General features: G+C 31.4%; 2 protein-coding genes and 1 long non-coding RNA gene across 3 annotated transcripts; 1 reads left to right on the forward strand and 2 right to left on the reverse strand.

The window, feature by feature from the left end:
- Positions 1-2,342: 2,342 nt before the first annotated feature.
- Positions 2,343-6,498, reverse strand: LOC137826323 (nicotinamide/nicotinic acid mononucleotide adenylyltransferase). The gene is made up of 10 exons (XM_068632253.1): positions 6,359-6,498; positions 5,909-5,991; positions 5,719-5,792; positions 5,211-5,296; positions 4,880-4,963; positions 4,623-4,707; positions 3,816-3,895; positions 3,089-3,190; positions 2,679-2,737; positions 2,343-2,582 (listed from the first exon to the last, which is right to left on the reverse strand). Exons 2-10 carry the CDS (start codon positions 5,986-5,988, stop codon positions 2,480-2,482), a joined length of 753 nt encoding a protein of 250 aa, XP_068488354.1. The 5' UTR covers positions 5,989-5,991; positions 6,359-6,498; the 3' UTR covers positions 2,343-2,479.
- A 1,553-nt stretch (positions 6,499-8,051) lies between these two features.
- LOC137826639 (probable L-type lectin-domain containing receptor kinase S.7) lies at positions 8,052-10,552 on the forward strand. Its single transcript, XM_068632694.1, has one exon. It carries the CDS (start codon positions 8,217-8,219, stop codon positions 10,203-10,205), a length of 1,989 nt encoding a protein of 662 aa, XP_068488795.1. The 5' UTR covers positions 8,052-8,216; the 3' UTR covers positions 10,206-10,552.
- Positions 10,553-12,007: 1,455 nt separating this feature from the next.
- Positions 12,008-15,520, reverse strand: LOC137826640 (uncharacterized). Its single transcript, XR_011083548.1, has 3 exons — positions 15,381-15,520; positions 14,077-14,299; positions 12,008-12,143 (listed from the first exon to the last, which is right to left on the reverse strand). It is a non-coding gene; the product is annotated as an uncharacterized lncRNA (long non-coding RNA).
- Positions 15,521-16,316: the final 796 nt, after the last annotated feature.

Below are 16,316 nucleotides of genomic sequence, written 5' to 3' on the forward strand. Positions count from 1 at the left end.
TACGACACTGGTTAGTTAAATCTCCATTGCTTGTTTGGTGCCATACCTACCCTTGTATTTTCCTCTCTTCCCCCTTTAAACATTCTTCTACTCTAACTTTAAACACGCGTATGACTGGTGTGATTCTCAATTTTTCAAGTAATCCTTAATTAGAACAGTAACTTTGAATGTTTTTTTCATACATTTTTTTATAATACATCATTTTTAATTACAACAGCATCTATATTTATTGACAATAGGATATTATACAACAATGAAGGGTCTATCATGTCCGATCTAGAATGATCCTTATTTTTTTCTATCACCCTAAGACCTAAACAACAAAAAGCAGCCAAATTCAGAGGAGAAATATGAAAGAAGAAAAAAGGGTGATGAGAGGAGCTAGAAAAGGCAGAATCATAGAAGCATGGCCTTCACCTTTCCCATAAGGCACGTAGGTGTAGAGATTAGGAGGGGCATAATAAGGATTTGGAGGTCCATAACCATAACCATAACCAAAAGTGTAAGGAGCAGGAGGGGTACAACACTGAACACTTGCAGCAGGAGGACACTGGGACTGGCCTAGTCCTGTCTTGTGTGGTGGTGGTGGTGGAGGGACACCATATACAGAGTAACCAGAAGGTGGTGGTGATGCTCCTCCATAAGAAGGGTAAGCAGAAAGGGGTGGAGTGACCTGCTGACATGAAGGGTCATCATCACATTTAGTTTTGGGACAGTTTTCACAAGTTGGGGTTGTGATGACATCAGCTAATGCATCCCCATATGCTTTAAAATCAAAATTGGACTCTGATAATAACCAAAGTGTTATCACTACAACTGTCAGAAATTCTGCTCCAAACATCTTCTCTTCTCTAAACCTTAATGTTTTACTTGCTTTAGACAAGGAAACATCATTTATAAGAAGCAATGATGGGGATTGCAATGATGAACTTACAAAAGCTTTGAGGATAAGAGTGTTTTATTACAGTCTTGGATCTTTCGTTTCTTTTTATTCGGATATGGTGCCGCATGTCAGCTCATTTGTCATCGTATTATTGAACCAGCACACACTAATGTCCTCCACTCTGCATGACTCTGTGCTAACGGATTCATAAAGTTTCCAACTTTTCTTTTTCACTTCTTCTTTTTCTATCTTTAAGAATTTTTAGACCTTGTCTTTTTCATCTCAGGTAAGAGCTGTCCTACCATTCATGATGAATTCCTCACCATGATGAGTGTATAAGGTGAAAAAGTTTTATCAAGAAACTGTCTTTTAAAGTATATTTACATTATTTTGACAAAATTTAGCAACGACTGTACATGCTTGTTCAAAACATGACTAAGATAAGGCAATAGTGTAAATTTAATTAGTAAGCATATTGATTTATGGTAAATGGTAAGAAGACTTTAAGTCTAACTTAAATCAGACTGTTGACTATACGTGAAACTATATATTTGTGAGTAGTCTGAATGATTCGATAGCGGGTGATCGAATAAGTCTAATTTTTTTTATCAATAAAAAATAAATAAAATAATATGAAACCTTTTAAGAGTGTCTCAACTGTTAATTTATGTGTCTTGTAGCATCTTATTGGTTCATCGTATTTGTTATGGGATCTGTTCTTATCCTTGCAAAATGTTGTTATCCTTGCAAAATGTTGTTGGATGAAAAGTTTACACTATAAAAATTAATTATAAACTTTGTCTAATATAGACAACTGAACAAGTCTTTGCAGTTCTATTAGAAATGGAGACATGATTCTAACTAACGTTCAGAATTAGGTTTGTGTTTTGGAGTTCAAAGCTTTTCTCATAGATTTTGTTAATTCTTCTATATTCCATACTCTTCAAACTTTCTAAATATATGGTATACAAAAAATGAAATAAGTTATATATTTATCAATTTTAAGTAGTTTCTCTCATATGTAATGTGATTCATTTTACAGTTTTTTTAATTATAATATTTTTTTATTGAGAATGAATTTTTTTAAAGACCATATTATTTACGAACTTAATCAATTTAATCCTTATTACATAAAGTTAAATTAAATAAATCAAAAATTAAAAAAACCAAATAACTTTATCTATTTAAATTTCAGATTTAATTAAAAAGTGTGATTTTATCTTCCTATGACTTTTTAAATCGTATTTTTTTTCCTATTTTTAGTTCTTTAATTTGAAAATATTTACTTTAATTATCACATATAATAAATTTTAATTATAATGACATCAAGGAATAAAATTGGAGTATCTATATTTAATTGATATAAATAGAACAAAATACTAAAATTGAATTTGGTTTGGCTTCTTCACTCACGATTCCAACAATGTTGAAGTAAACAACTTCAACTGAATATTTGCAATTTATAAATCAGGTCATTTTATTTATCCGAAAATTTACAACACAGAATTATTTGTGCATTGAAAATGTGATCAGTTAGTGCAATTGCTCGTGCAAAGACCCATATGTCATACATAATGTAATGAGAAACAACAGTAATTACTTATCATTTAAGTTCAGGTATAATTGTTGCTCTCTGATGTAGTCAATCACTTCATCCGCAGTAAGGTATTTTATGGATAATCCTCTTGCAATGCAATCCCTGAATAGTGAAAAAGACAATGAAAATTGAACAACGACTCCCGTTTTGAAATTATTGTCCAGTAACTCTTGAAAGTAAACAAAGTCATAGCATTACCTTACTCTGGTTGAGCTGATTTGATTTGGTACAAGTTCATCCACAACTTTGATATTATCCTAAAAAATTGCAGTGGAAAATTTAAATATGCATAAAAGCTGAGTAGCAAACCAATTCATTGTTGTTCATTATCAGGTGTACACTTAAGTAGTATCCGAAAGCATGTCAACAAAATGTCAGGTGGTTAACAGTCATTCAGTGTCCATGCAGGGGCTACCACACACAAAGGTAATAAATTTTAATTATTTAATTTGCAATTCCCGTGTGGAGCAACACAGTTTGACCTTGATATGGTTAAATACAAATACACAGTAAACAGATATTTGGAAATGTTCAAAATTGATAAACCCCATTTGGCTGTAAACACATGTTGGGAAATAGAAATAGGTCAAGCTCGAAATGTGAAATACCTGATTCTCATTCAGAATTTCATTTTCAGATATAGTCTTCTCAACGTCTTGTCCTTCTCTGCTAATGCACACTACTCCATAATCTTTGCATATAGATTTAACCTAAAGCACAATGACAAAATTATAGTTCATTGTTTCCTTTCCACAACCTGGCAAATCAGTATTCAGCAAAATATGTGGCAATTCGATCTGTTTATGCACTAATCATTCAATCCATTACCATAAATCAATCCATCCGTTCCATTAAAAATAAAAATAAAAAGATTAGTTGAACTGGATCACATTGTTGGATTGATATTTTGCAATGCATTTAATATCAAGTTCTCAATTGCTCCAAATTCATTACTTTCTTTATGAAACAAATCACGGATGGATTAGATTTGTTTAATGCATTTTAAAGGGTCATAAGTGGAATAATGGTAATCCATTTCAATTCAAAATTGATCCAATTCATTAGTTTGACACTCCTAATCTATATTCAACCCATGCTTCGTATCTACATGAGAAGAAGAATATTTTACGCAATAAGTTTGCCATTTCTAACAATAAAAACACCCCAAAATTAATCTAATTCCATTGAATTTGAATTCAACGACCATTAAAGGTTCATTTACCAAAATTATTAGGAGGGCAAAGTCTTGTTCCAAGAATTTCAAAATAACTCCATGTTAAACTAATCTGCGATAAACAATATTAGACTTTTCTATTATATTGAATGCATAAGTACCTGGTCAGGAACCCAGACTCCAGGAATGCCAAAAGAATGAAGAAGATCAGAACCACAGAGAAGCATGACCTTGAGGGATTCTACACTAATCAATATAAAAGCAAGTTATTGTATTGTTATAACATTGTCAAAAACATCTATAGAAAGAAATGAAAGACTAGCACAACATTTTATTTAATGAAGGGAACTATAAATGCTCCTTTTAGACTAAATCGCATTTAAATCGATTAACATATAGGATAGATGATTTATAACTTTTGAAGGCTTTAGCACCATACAGAACAAAGTTGCCCATCCAATCATGCATCTATATTGCACCAAGAAATTGCACAAAACATGTCCAAACATTAAAAATCATATATTAATTATTTAAATCACAAAGTATTCCTAGCACATTTTTTTTTTTAAAGTTCATCAGCAGCTGGGATCAACATTAACGTGACTGGTCTTTCATTCTTAAAAAGGATTAGGGACATGTTTGGGTAAACTTCTTCATAAAGACTTGTAAGAAAGAAAAGAAGAAAAAGTTTTTCCATAAGCTATAATAAAACTTGCTTATGCATAACTTCAAAATCTGATTTGGAGGAGGTTACTTTAGAAAGTTTCTATTAATTAGTTTATGAATAAGTTCATTTTAATTTATGAAGAACTTTATTTCATTTTTTCTTCCTATTTTCTTCTCTTAGAAGTGTTTAGGAAGAAGTTCACCGGAACAGGGCCCAAGATATTTGTTTCAGTGTCACTTCTTCCCTTTGAGATGACAATTAGATTAAAGTGATTTCATTAAGGCTAGTTTTTCGAGCATACCTCTAGATACCAACCCAGTCTCACAAACAGAATTGTAGACTCTGGAGAGAACAGTTAAAGTGCGTTGATATGTGCTCTGACTTGCCTGTACCAGTTTATAGACAGATAAAAATGCAAAATATTAAGAAATAAGGTTGCCAGAGAGTAAAATATTTCTTGCAACACAATGACATCAAAGCACTGTCTCTCAAATTCTTTTCACATTCAAAGGGAATAGAAAGATATGTGCAGTCTAGCTGATAGAAAGAGTAATTTACCTCCCATTGATCAACCATTACAAAATCTGAACTTTTGCAGGCTAAATGGCATAACTGTATTCGATGTTTCGCAGATATTAGGCCCTACATAAACATACGAGCAAAATTCAATTAGACCAACATGTGGCAGTGAAACTAATAGCAAAACTTAACATACGATTTGATCTCTTTTCTGAAAAAGTAAATTGAAAACTTGGATGTGTTTTAATTCTCAAATAGATTGCTGACTGACTCTCAATAATATAAGCTTTCCCCCGAGCTATGTTTTACATGCAAGCATGAATATAAACAATGGATAATCTTTTTCTCTCCTTGCCTGACAACAACATACCTTTTTCTTGTATGCATCATTCACAGGAGACAAGTAACCTCCAATTACACAGTAGCCGTCTGAATTCAACGCATCTCTTGCAAGCTCTGAGGATAACATCCATAAAAATATATATTTTTAAAAAAAGATCAGACAGACAGAAAGTAAATGAAAATTAAATGAGAGGGAATATTCTCATAATATAATTCCATTCTCATTTCTTGCACTTTTGGCCATTACATTATTGAGAAACCAATGCATAATTATTCTTTTCACATGATGTATATGAGATCTTAATACCCCCTCCCCCGTATTTCTTCTACACTCTACAGCAAAAAAGAAAAATATCAAATTTTCAATAATCAATACTTTCAAGAGTGAAGGTACAGTCATGCCATTTCTTAGGAGTGGAAGGTGTTAAAATTATTCAGTATGAATGTCTCAGGGTAGAGAAACAACAATTTTCTGCACTGCAAACTTGAGAAAATGAGAATAAAGAAAAGAATCTGAGCTCTAAAACTCAACTCACCAAACATGCGTAAATGCATGAAAGTAGGTGGATTAAAGCTTCCAGTTGCCACCAGGATTACGTATATCTTGTTGCTGTTTTATTGGAACAGAGAGAAAGAATGTCATAATTCATAATAAGGTCAACAGAAAACACCCCCGCAAAATTACCCAAAATAAATAAATAAATAAAAAATAATACAGGAACATACTTGCTGGTGTTTCCAGGGGCCGCGGGTTCATTATTAATCAAATTTAAAGCCAATTTATCCAGTGGTAGAGGAACATCCATGACCTGAAGCCATTAAAATACCATCATTGCCCAAATCAAAACGCAATCAACTAGTTTTTTTCCTTGATTAAGTGAACTTCAAATTCCAGTTTCAAGCTCTAAATAGAATACAATATGCGTTTTTATTCAGCTAAACGGGAAGGTATGGAGTTTCAAGCTAGAAAAAAAAAATGAGAAATCATAGATAAACCATAATTTAATGAGAATGAGGTGCAATTGATGAAGCAATAGAAGAATTAGCCTTACAGAATACATAAAAGCAGTGAAGAATGGGTGGATTTTGGATTTGCCTAGTGATTGAAATCAGAGAAGTGAATTGAAATTGCAGTGAATTATAAAGAAATGAGTTAAAATTGCAGAGAGAATGAACCTGGAAGTGTTGCTTGAAGCACAAATGCTACGATTCATCAAACTTTTTCTTTGTTTCATGAATTCGGTTCCTTCAAACACGTCAAATTCCAAATTCCAATATTCCATTTCCATGCCCGCACCATACTTCACGCTTTTTTTTTCAACAGAATTCAATTAGATGGGCCAACAAATCCACGCACGCTGACGCTGGCCCAATTGGGCCTCTTGGATTTTACCTTGGGCTGATTCTCCCTACACCATATTATTTTAGATTCGCACTCAAAATGTCCATGTGAAATTACTATAATATCTTTAATGAAGGAAAAACTAGGTTACATTTAAGTGTACGCAACACCCAAAAGTAAAGATACCTTCTGAACGTAGCAATCCGAAACTAAAAAATCATTATGGATATTCATATCCATAAATCAAATACTTCTTCCGGATATAGGTATCTGGAATTCATATTACACTAGTATCTGAAATTCATATTACACTTCCGAACATATGCATTCGGAACCTTAAATTGGAAATAAAATAATCTTATGGATTATTTTTATTCTAGAGATACTGACATTTCCTTCCGAATTCATGCATTGTAAGCTTATATCCAAACTTTTGGATATCGTCATAATTCACCTAAAAAATGACGAAAATAAAGATGCAATGTGTTTTCTTATCTCAGAATAATCTGCACCGCAACTAAAAGTCAAACCTTTTCTCTACTTCCACACCAACATAAGCTCCTATGCAACTAAAACAGACACCAAACTTCTATGCAGCTTTTTTTCAAAGGAAAGAAAATAAAAGCAAAGTTACCTTTATAAAATGAGAAATGATTCTTTAAAAACCTTTAGAATTTTGTAGAAGCTTAAGGTGATGAGTTTATATATAAATATATATAATAAAGATTAAATTTATAATTAAATAATATAAAAAAAATATTAAAATGATAATATTCTCAATATTATCCTTAAAAAAATTGTGTTCAGTGCACATAAAAAAATATATGATGGAGGGAGAAATTGTCTTTACCTTGACACCATGTTGGCTCAATTTTAAAAAGATACACGCGCGAACCTAGCTTAATTAGTTAATTAATTATACTAATATATTTTTTTTTTGAAAAAAGACATGAGAAGTGCTAAGCTAACATACTAATATATTTTCATTGACTAAAATTTTTCAAAGCTATAAAATTATAAGAATTGATAATATAATTTTAAAAAAGAATGTAATGGGGAATACTTGAGAGAAAATTATAAAAACTAATATTAGATGAAAATAAAATTAAAGTAAGATTTATAGATTTTTATATTCATATTTTATTTAAATTTAATAAAATAGATAACTAATAAAAATAACTCTTTTAAAATATTTGTAATAAAAAATAATTTGTACAAAAAAACTGTAAACAACACTGAAAATTATGCATGGAGATGTTTTCCATAATCGATTGCATTTGCGTGAACCTGCAAATACTTTTTCTTGGACACAAATGAATTAAATCATGTCATTGATCAAAGAAACCTCATCAAAAGGTTAAATTTCAATCCAAAAGTATATTTGAATTTTCAATTCTATTTTTAATATGATCCATTTTTATAAAGATTTAATATAAACTAGCCCATTAGAATTTTTTTTTATTAAAAGTTCAATGTATTTATTTTATTTATTAAATGCTTAAATAAAACTAAAATCTACGTATGAGTAATCCAATAAGATAAAATAAAACAATATAAGAATATTTGAGTTGTACTTTATGATGAAAAATAGAAGAAAAAAAAGTTATGCATGGAAACATTTCTCCATAGAGATAGTGTTACAGAGAGAGTTCTCCATTCACTGATTGATTTCTTGTTGATTCTTGAACGTGCATGTCCATGGTTGTCTTCTTCTTCTTCATGCTGTTCTTCGCCGCCTCGTGTGACGTCACAGCCACAGAAAACAGCGTCAGCTTCTCCTTCTCTTCTTTCACTCTCAACAACACCAACTTCACCCTTCTCGGCGATTCCTCTCTATGTACCAACGGCGTCGTGAGACTCACCAACGCCGCCATCACTTCCAGCTCCGGCGCCGTCATCTACACCTATCCCATCCCACTCTTCCACCCTCCAACCGCCACCTTCGCCTCCTTCTCCACCACCTTCTCCTTCTCCATCAGCAACCTCAACCCCACCTCCTCCGGCGACGGCCTCGCCTTCTTCCTCTCCCCCAACCTCTCCTTCTCCGCCCCACTGGGGCTTCCCTCCGCCTTCGTCGCCGTCGAGTTCGACACGCGCCTCGACTCCCGCTTCGACGACCCCAATGAGAACCACGTCGGCTTCGACGTCGACGCCATGAAGTCCCTCAAAACCGGTGACCCCATCTTGCACGGCATCGACCTCAAGAGCGGCAACACCATCATTGCATGGATCGACTACAACGCCGATCGAACTCTGGTCACCGTTTTCTTGAGCTATTCACTTCCGAAACCCGTCGACCCTGTTCTCTCCGTCAAGTTCAATCTTTCTAAACACTTTAGAAACCCCGTCTACGTTGGATTCTCCGCTTCCACTCCAGGAATCACCGAGATTCACCAAATCCATAGTTGGACCTTTCGCAGTGCTTTTGCTCCCGCAAGAACGAGGTTGCCCCCTCACAACGTTTCCGTGGTGGGAACTGTTCCTGTTTCTGGCTCAGGTTCTGCCTCCGTTTCTAACTCTACTTTTTCCAAGAAGCGTGACAAGGGGGCTGGCATTGGTGTGCTTGTTGCGGGTTCTGTTGCTTTCTTTGTGGTTTTTTCAATCTTGGGTTATGTTTTTGTTCGGAGACAGAGGGGTGGGAGAGCAGAGGATTTTCAGAATGGTTTCGTGGCGTGTCCGAGGGCGTTTGATTACAGAGAGTTGAAGTCCGCGACAAGAGAGTTTCACCCGAGTAGGATTGTTGGACATGGATCATTTGGGACGGTGTACAAGGCTTTCTTTATCTCTTCCGGAACCATTGCAGCAGTGAAAAGGTCGCGGCACTCTCACGAAGGGAAAACAGAGTTTCTGGCAGAACTCTCCATCATAGCCGGTTTGCGCCACAAGAATTTGGTTCAGCTGCAAGGATGGTGCGTCGAGAAGGGGGAGTTGTTGCTGGTGTATGACTTCATGCCGAATGGAAGCTTAGACAAGATGCTTTACAAGGAACCTGAAAGGGGGAGGTTGTTGAGTTGGTCCGACAGGGTGAACATTGCTCTTGGGTTGGCCTCTGTTCTGGTTTACCTTCACCAAGAATGTGAGCAGAGAGTGATTCACAGGGACATCAAGGCAGGGAACATATTGCTGGATGGAAACATGAACCCCAGGTTGGGGGATTTTGGATTGGCAAAGCTCATGGATCATGACAAGAGTCCAGTCTCCACTCTGACTGCCGGAACAATGGGGTACCTTGCACCAGAGTATCTTCAGTACGGAAAAGCCACTGAAAAGTCTGATGTTTTCAGCTATGGGGTGGTGGTGCTTGAAGTGGGGTGTGGGAGGAGGCCAATTGAGAGAGAAGGGACGAAGATGGTGAACCTGATTGAGTGGGTTTGGGGGCTGCACCATGAGGGGAGGGTGGTTGAAGGTGCTGATAAGAGGTTGAATGGGGAATTTGAGGAAGAGGAAATGAGGAAGCTTTTGCTCTTGGGATTGAGTTGTGCTAACCCTGATAGTGCAGAGAGGCCTTCCATGAGAAGGGTGCTTCAGATTCTGAACAATGAAGCTCCACCACTTTTTGTGCCAAAAGTTAAGCCAACACTCACCTTTTCTTCTGACCTTCCCCTCACCATTGAAGACATCATGTCTGATGGTGAAGAGTTCAGTACCAGCCAATCTATGTGTGAGATCAAAATCAACTGAACTCAACTTATTCTTTTCATTCTTTAATCCTTTCCAGGGATCATCATCATTCATACATACTCATAGCTCATTCACTGAACTCTCATGTCATGTGTGTGCTGAGGGCACACCAGAAGAAGCTGGTTTTGTTTTGGTCATGGCTCAAACAAGTAACAATAACAATGGTGTTTGCAATTTTGCAAGTGTACAAAATGAGGAATGTGAACAATTGACTCACAAGTTTGTATGTTGTTACTGTTAACCTAGTTTGCATAGTTTAGCAATCATGCAGTCATGTTCCAATGCACAATTCTTAATCAGGATCCTGTTTTATAAAAGAAAAATTATACTTTTACAAATTAAAGAGTTGTAACCTATGTAGCATACACACATACACCGATACATATGGATACAGACACTGATACGACATGGATATGAACACAAAGATACGTATAATATCTAAAATGTAGGATAGAGGGACACGAATCTATATATTATATAATTATGAAATATATAAATTGACAATAAATATTTATATGTATAAGTATGTTCCAGATTATTTTTTGGAGAAAAAAATGTTGTTCAGATTCAAAAGAATTTGTTTCTTATTTTTATAATCATAATAAAAATTTATACAATAAGTTTGAATTTTTAGAAAATTAATGTATTTTTTCTTTTTAAAATTGTGTTAGAACTCTATTAGAATTATTGGAAATCTAACAAATACTTTTTGAATTGGACACTTCACGGATACGTGTCCTACAAGTGTCATACGAGTGACACACCATTTAAGAGAAGTGTCTGAGTTTCATAGTAACTTTGATTTAACAGTTTAAAAAATATATAATAAAAGATAAATTTTTAATTAAATGATGTGAAAAATAATTAAAATAATAGTATGAGAATTTGTTGAGTTAATGTAGAAAAAAAAGTGAAATGTGAATGTATGATGACTTTAAAAGAAAAATTATAGTTTGGGCTCTTATTCTGTTATCAAACAAACTAAAAAGAGTGTCACCAAAATTAAAATGGAAAGTTCAACATTAAGCGTATCCTTATTATGTAAGAGTATAGTATTTCAAAAAACTATTTCAAAACTATTAATTATCAAATGATTTTATTATTATGATTTGTTTTATCGTTTTAATTTGATATTTTGTAAAATGATTATAATTTCATTTTTAATTTCATTTTTTAGCGTGAATAATATTATATATATTCATATAATGCGTAGATGATTTATTTGGGTCCCAATCCAATATCTCCCAAAGGAATTAATTCAAATAAATAAAATATCATGGGAATTAAAAATATATGTTATAAGAATTAAAATAAATAATTTTAAAAAAGAGAACAAATTTCGTCAAGAACCAAAAGAAAAATACAATTATATTATATTATATTTGGTATCATATTAATCTTAATTAACTTCTTCATCATTCTATATAAGGCATTTTTGACCAGGTTAAAGATAAAAATTATGAAGCTCGTACATGTCTTTTAAATGGTATGTCCGTGTCGAACATATGTATTAAACATCGATACTTGTACGACATTCATAGGATACGTATCGATGAAGTGTCTAATATTTGTTAGATTTTTTATAATTTTAGCATGATTTTAACACAATTTAAAAAAATACATTAATTTTTTAAAAACTAAAACTTATGATATAAATTTTTATTATGATTAATGAACAAATTCTTTTGAACTAGTCATAAAAATATTTGTCTGTTAAAAAAATTGAAACATCTTTATACACATAAATTTTTATTATTAATTTATATAATTTATAATTATATAAATATATACATCCGTGTACCCGTATCCTATATTTTAAAAATTATACATCATGTTTATGCTATATATAAGGAAAAAATAAAATAAAGAAAAGATCCAGATCGAATGAGTGCATCTTTGCCTTGTTTGTAATCTTGTATCTTCACCTGGTAAGATTTTCTGAAGCAACAAACTCTTTTGCTTACATAGTTGAACAATATATTAACTTTTCTATGTCATCATCACTGCTAAATAAGGTTTTATAAGTGACATGTGTTCCTCATAAAACATCATTGAGTTTATTCAAAACCCTTCACTGCTTTTTCAACAATATCTCTCACATAAATCTATTTAGTGGGTCACACATTTTCCTTATAGTATATTTTTGTCACTTTATACTTTATATATATATCCACAAATTTCCATATTTGAATACTTATTCACATTTACAAGTCATACAAAATTATGATTAGAAATATTTTTAAAATTTGTTTATCATTAATGTTAATTGAATCCATCACTTGTTACCTTTATGAGTAAATCCGTTTGAGGATGAAATCCATTCCAAAATGGACCAAAACTGACCTTTACAGAGTGATAATGGCAAAATCTTGAGTATCACTTAAGCAACACTATTTCCTATGTATATCACTTTATACTGGTTTTAGGGTTTATTGAAAGGGATTAATAACAACAAAGTGTGTTTTTTCATAGAAAAAGGAAGACCAAAAGTGAATACATTGTTCTTCCTTTCCACTCTCAGAGGTCCCAGCAGATAAATAATGTTACTACCAACTTGTGTATGGTGTTTAAGAAACTATATTTAATTCAAGCACTTCAAATCTAAAATTTATCTAAGTATACTATTAAAAAATTATTAAATCAAAACTACTTTTATAAAAAAATAATAATTAATTATTATATTGATTAAATTAAATACTATTTTTTATTAATATTTAAATTAGTTTTTATTATTAATAAATAATTTTTAAATTGTTATGAATTAACTATTTAAATTTTAGCTAGTAATTATAGATTTTAATGTTTATATTTAAAATTTTGATATTTAATTAGATAATAAGTTAGAAACTATATATTAATAATAAAAATTAATTTAAATACTAATAATTTTTTAATATTTAAAATAATATATAATTTAATCAATATAATAATTAATTATTTTTGTATATTAAATTAGTTTTTATTTAATATTTTTTAAATTTTATTTTTATTTAGTGACAATGATTTTTTCAGTACAAGAATTACATTTTTAATTTTGCCATTTCTTGTGGAAAATACAGTTTAATTATAAAGAAGAGGAACCATAATAATAAAAATTCTTAAATATGTTTGTCACAAATTTTTATTTGTTCTTTTTATATAGTTTATTTATGATTTTATAAATTAAAAATAAAATTTTACTAATACTATTATATTAATTGTTTGCATTTCATTTTTCTATTTTCTATTTAGTTTGAGAAACCAAAATTCAAACTCAAAGAGAAACAGTTGATAATGTTTAACTTTTGGTAATATATATTTTTATTTTTTAAATTAATATAAATTAATTTATGTTAATTTATTGACCCATTAGGCCAGTTATGTCTAAACCAGCTCATTTCACAACTTGTCACAACCAGTGTTTCAATCTAAATAGGATAAATATGTATTTTATAAAATTAAGTTGATGATGAATAACCATTTTTAAATACACAAATTAAATTATAATTAAAACCTAAAAATAAATAAATATTTTTTAATTTATGAAAAATAGTTTATAGGCTTAAATATATTTTTTTAAATCTTTGTAAATATGACTTTGTGTAGACTTTAATCTTCAAAAAATTTCTTATATATAGTATTTTTTAGATAATACACTTCTCCTCCAAAACATTACAATAACAATGAAGAGAATCTTCTTAGTTGTATTCACTTTTATTTCCCTTATCTTGAATTTGAAGTTGTTATGAAAAAGGTGATATGTTCATATGACAGTGATTTGAAGGAGCATTAGAATTTATCAGTGGCATGAGGTAGACATGCCATATCTGAGTAGTTTGAAAGGGACATGTTTATAACCAATAGAAGCTGAGATAAGAAAAGCTTGACATACCTTGAAAGGTATAACACATAGTGGTGCATGTACTGTTCTAGTTTAGCTACCTAGAAAGCAAAGGCATGTGAATGTGATGATGACAGAGGAAGAGAGAGCACACTCCCAACAAAGGCAAAAACTCCTTTAACCATTCTCGGGTTGTGCTCTCTCTCTTCTGTCAACATGAGATGAGATATCTCATCACAATCCCTCCAACCACCAATGAACCCTTCAGCAGTACCTGTCATTACATGTCAACCATCATGCATTTCGATCAGACCATACATATACATTTATTAATACGGCATTTGCATGTGCACCTTTCCTCTACCACATTCACCATCTTAATTCTTCCTACTCTATTTTCCCTCATGCATATTTAGCCACTCTTTTCTGCATTTTTCATCTATACATACATGCATACCATTATTAATCTTAAACTGTGTTCAGATCCCTTCAAGAAACTCATTTTTAATAGACTTTTTTAATGCACATCAATCTAGTAATAAGAATAGATCTTCTCTCCTGCTCAACAAATATGTTTATCTGTCAACTGTCAATCATATACTAAGTTTATAAATATACAGTTAAGTCTATCTGATTATACTTTTTTCTTGTTTACTCGTTTTGTTTGAGTCTTGTTTACTTGATTATATTAAGAAAGCTGGTTTCACTTAAACTTGTTTCTTCCTTTTTTATATCTCTGCATATTAATTAAGATGTGAGACTACTTTCTCTAACACACAATTAGGTCAAATTTGAAAGCAATACCAAACTGAGAAAACTAATGGTCCAAGCCATAAATAATTCTGGGAAATATTGTACACATTTTTTGAAATGTTTCTTTAATGTTGGATGTAGTTTCAAGACTGGACTCTCAAATAAAAGAAAACATATATGTTATTTCTAATCAAACCTGTTGATTCAGCTTCAACTTCAAGATAATATAGATAACTTAAATAAATGCATAAAATGATAGATATATACAGATACATAAATGAACTCTTTCCATGCTTTTAGAATGAATCATAATGAAATGCAGTGAGTTTTAACGAAATCTGCTTGATCTGTAAAGAAGTAAATTCATGTTTTACTTTTTAGCCTATATAATTTATGCAGACTATTATAACAACCATGGATCTTATTTGCAAAAGGATCAGAAAAAAAACATGTAGATATGATGCTGATTATAAATATAATGAATGAGTATTCGTTTAAATATACTATAAATTCTTTAGAAATGATATGATATATGCACAGAGATTATTAGTACATGATATGGATGTTGAATAATAGGATTGAACAGTTAAGCATGAATTCACCTGCATATTGATTTTCTTTGATTCCAAATCAGTCTCACCAATTTAAGCTTTTCTCCCTTTCTACAGGTAGGAGAAAACTATGCATGATAACCTTCATAATATATATAGGTAGGAAAAGCAAAAGCATTCTAAAGATGGAGTTATGGAGAGGGAAAGATGAACACATTTTTGGTTCCTGAACATGATGAAGGCTCTAGAATGAGGAGAGAAAAACGTATCAAACAAAAACTCTATCAAAACTCAATATGTCACTGCACAACAAGATAGGTTCTTATATAACATCAAACTCATTCAATTTTTATATATATATATATATATGTATTTATATATGTATTTATATATGTATGTATATATGTATGTATATATATGCCTATATGGTCTATCTAACCTTCTATAGGTGTAATAAATGTAGAGATGTATTCTTAGGAATATCACCTAAGTAATTAATTACAATCATGTATTATTAATTAGTTTGGTTAAGGGTTTTTTTATTGAATACTTTTTTTTTTGAAAATAATGACAATTAATTCTAAGGAATTATAAATAAAGAGATCAAAGTCTCCTATTTAATATTTCCTCTGTTTCTTTTATGGTTTTGTGTGTTGTTGGTTAAAGTTGTTTGACAGAAAATAAGAGCTGTAATATTTTTTTAAAAATATAGTAGATATTTTATTTTATTCTTTATCACTCTATATTAAATATTTGATGGAATTTGAGAAAAACTAGTTAATGTTATAGTCAACTTTAAAAATGAGAATGAAATGAAAAAATAAAAAATTAATTCTTACTCTAAGAAATGATTTTAAAAAGTAATATTGAAAACCAACTGCTAGTAAAAAGAAGTGCATGCAAGACCTTTAGGGTAAATTGATTCAAGCATCAAATTTGAGACAGTGGAGGTTTGTGCGAAGATGACAGTGAAAGTTTTGTACTGTT

This window comes from Phaseolus vulgaris, chromosome 8, assembly GCF_000499845.2.
Source record: "Phaseolus vulgaris cultivar G19833 chromosome 8, P. vulgaris v2.0, whole genome shotgun sequence".
Taxonomy (NCBI): domain Eukaryota; kingdom Viridiplantae; phylum Streptophyta; class Magnoliopsida; order Fabales; family Fabaceae; genus Phaseolus; species Phaseolus vulgaris.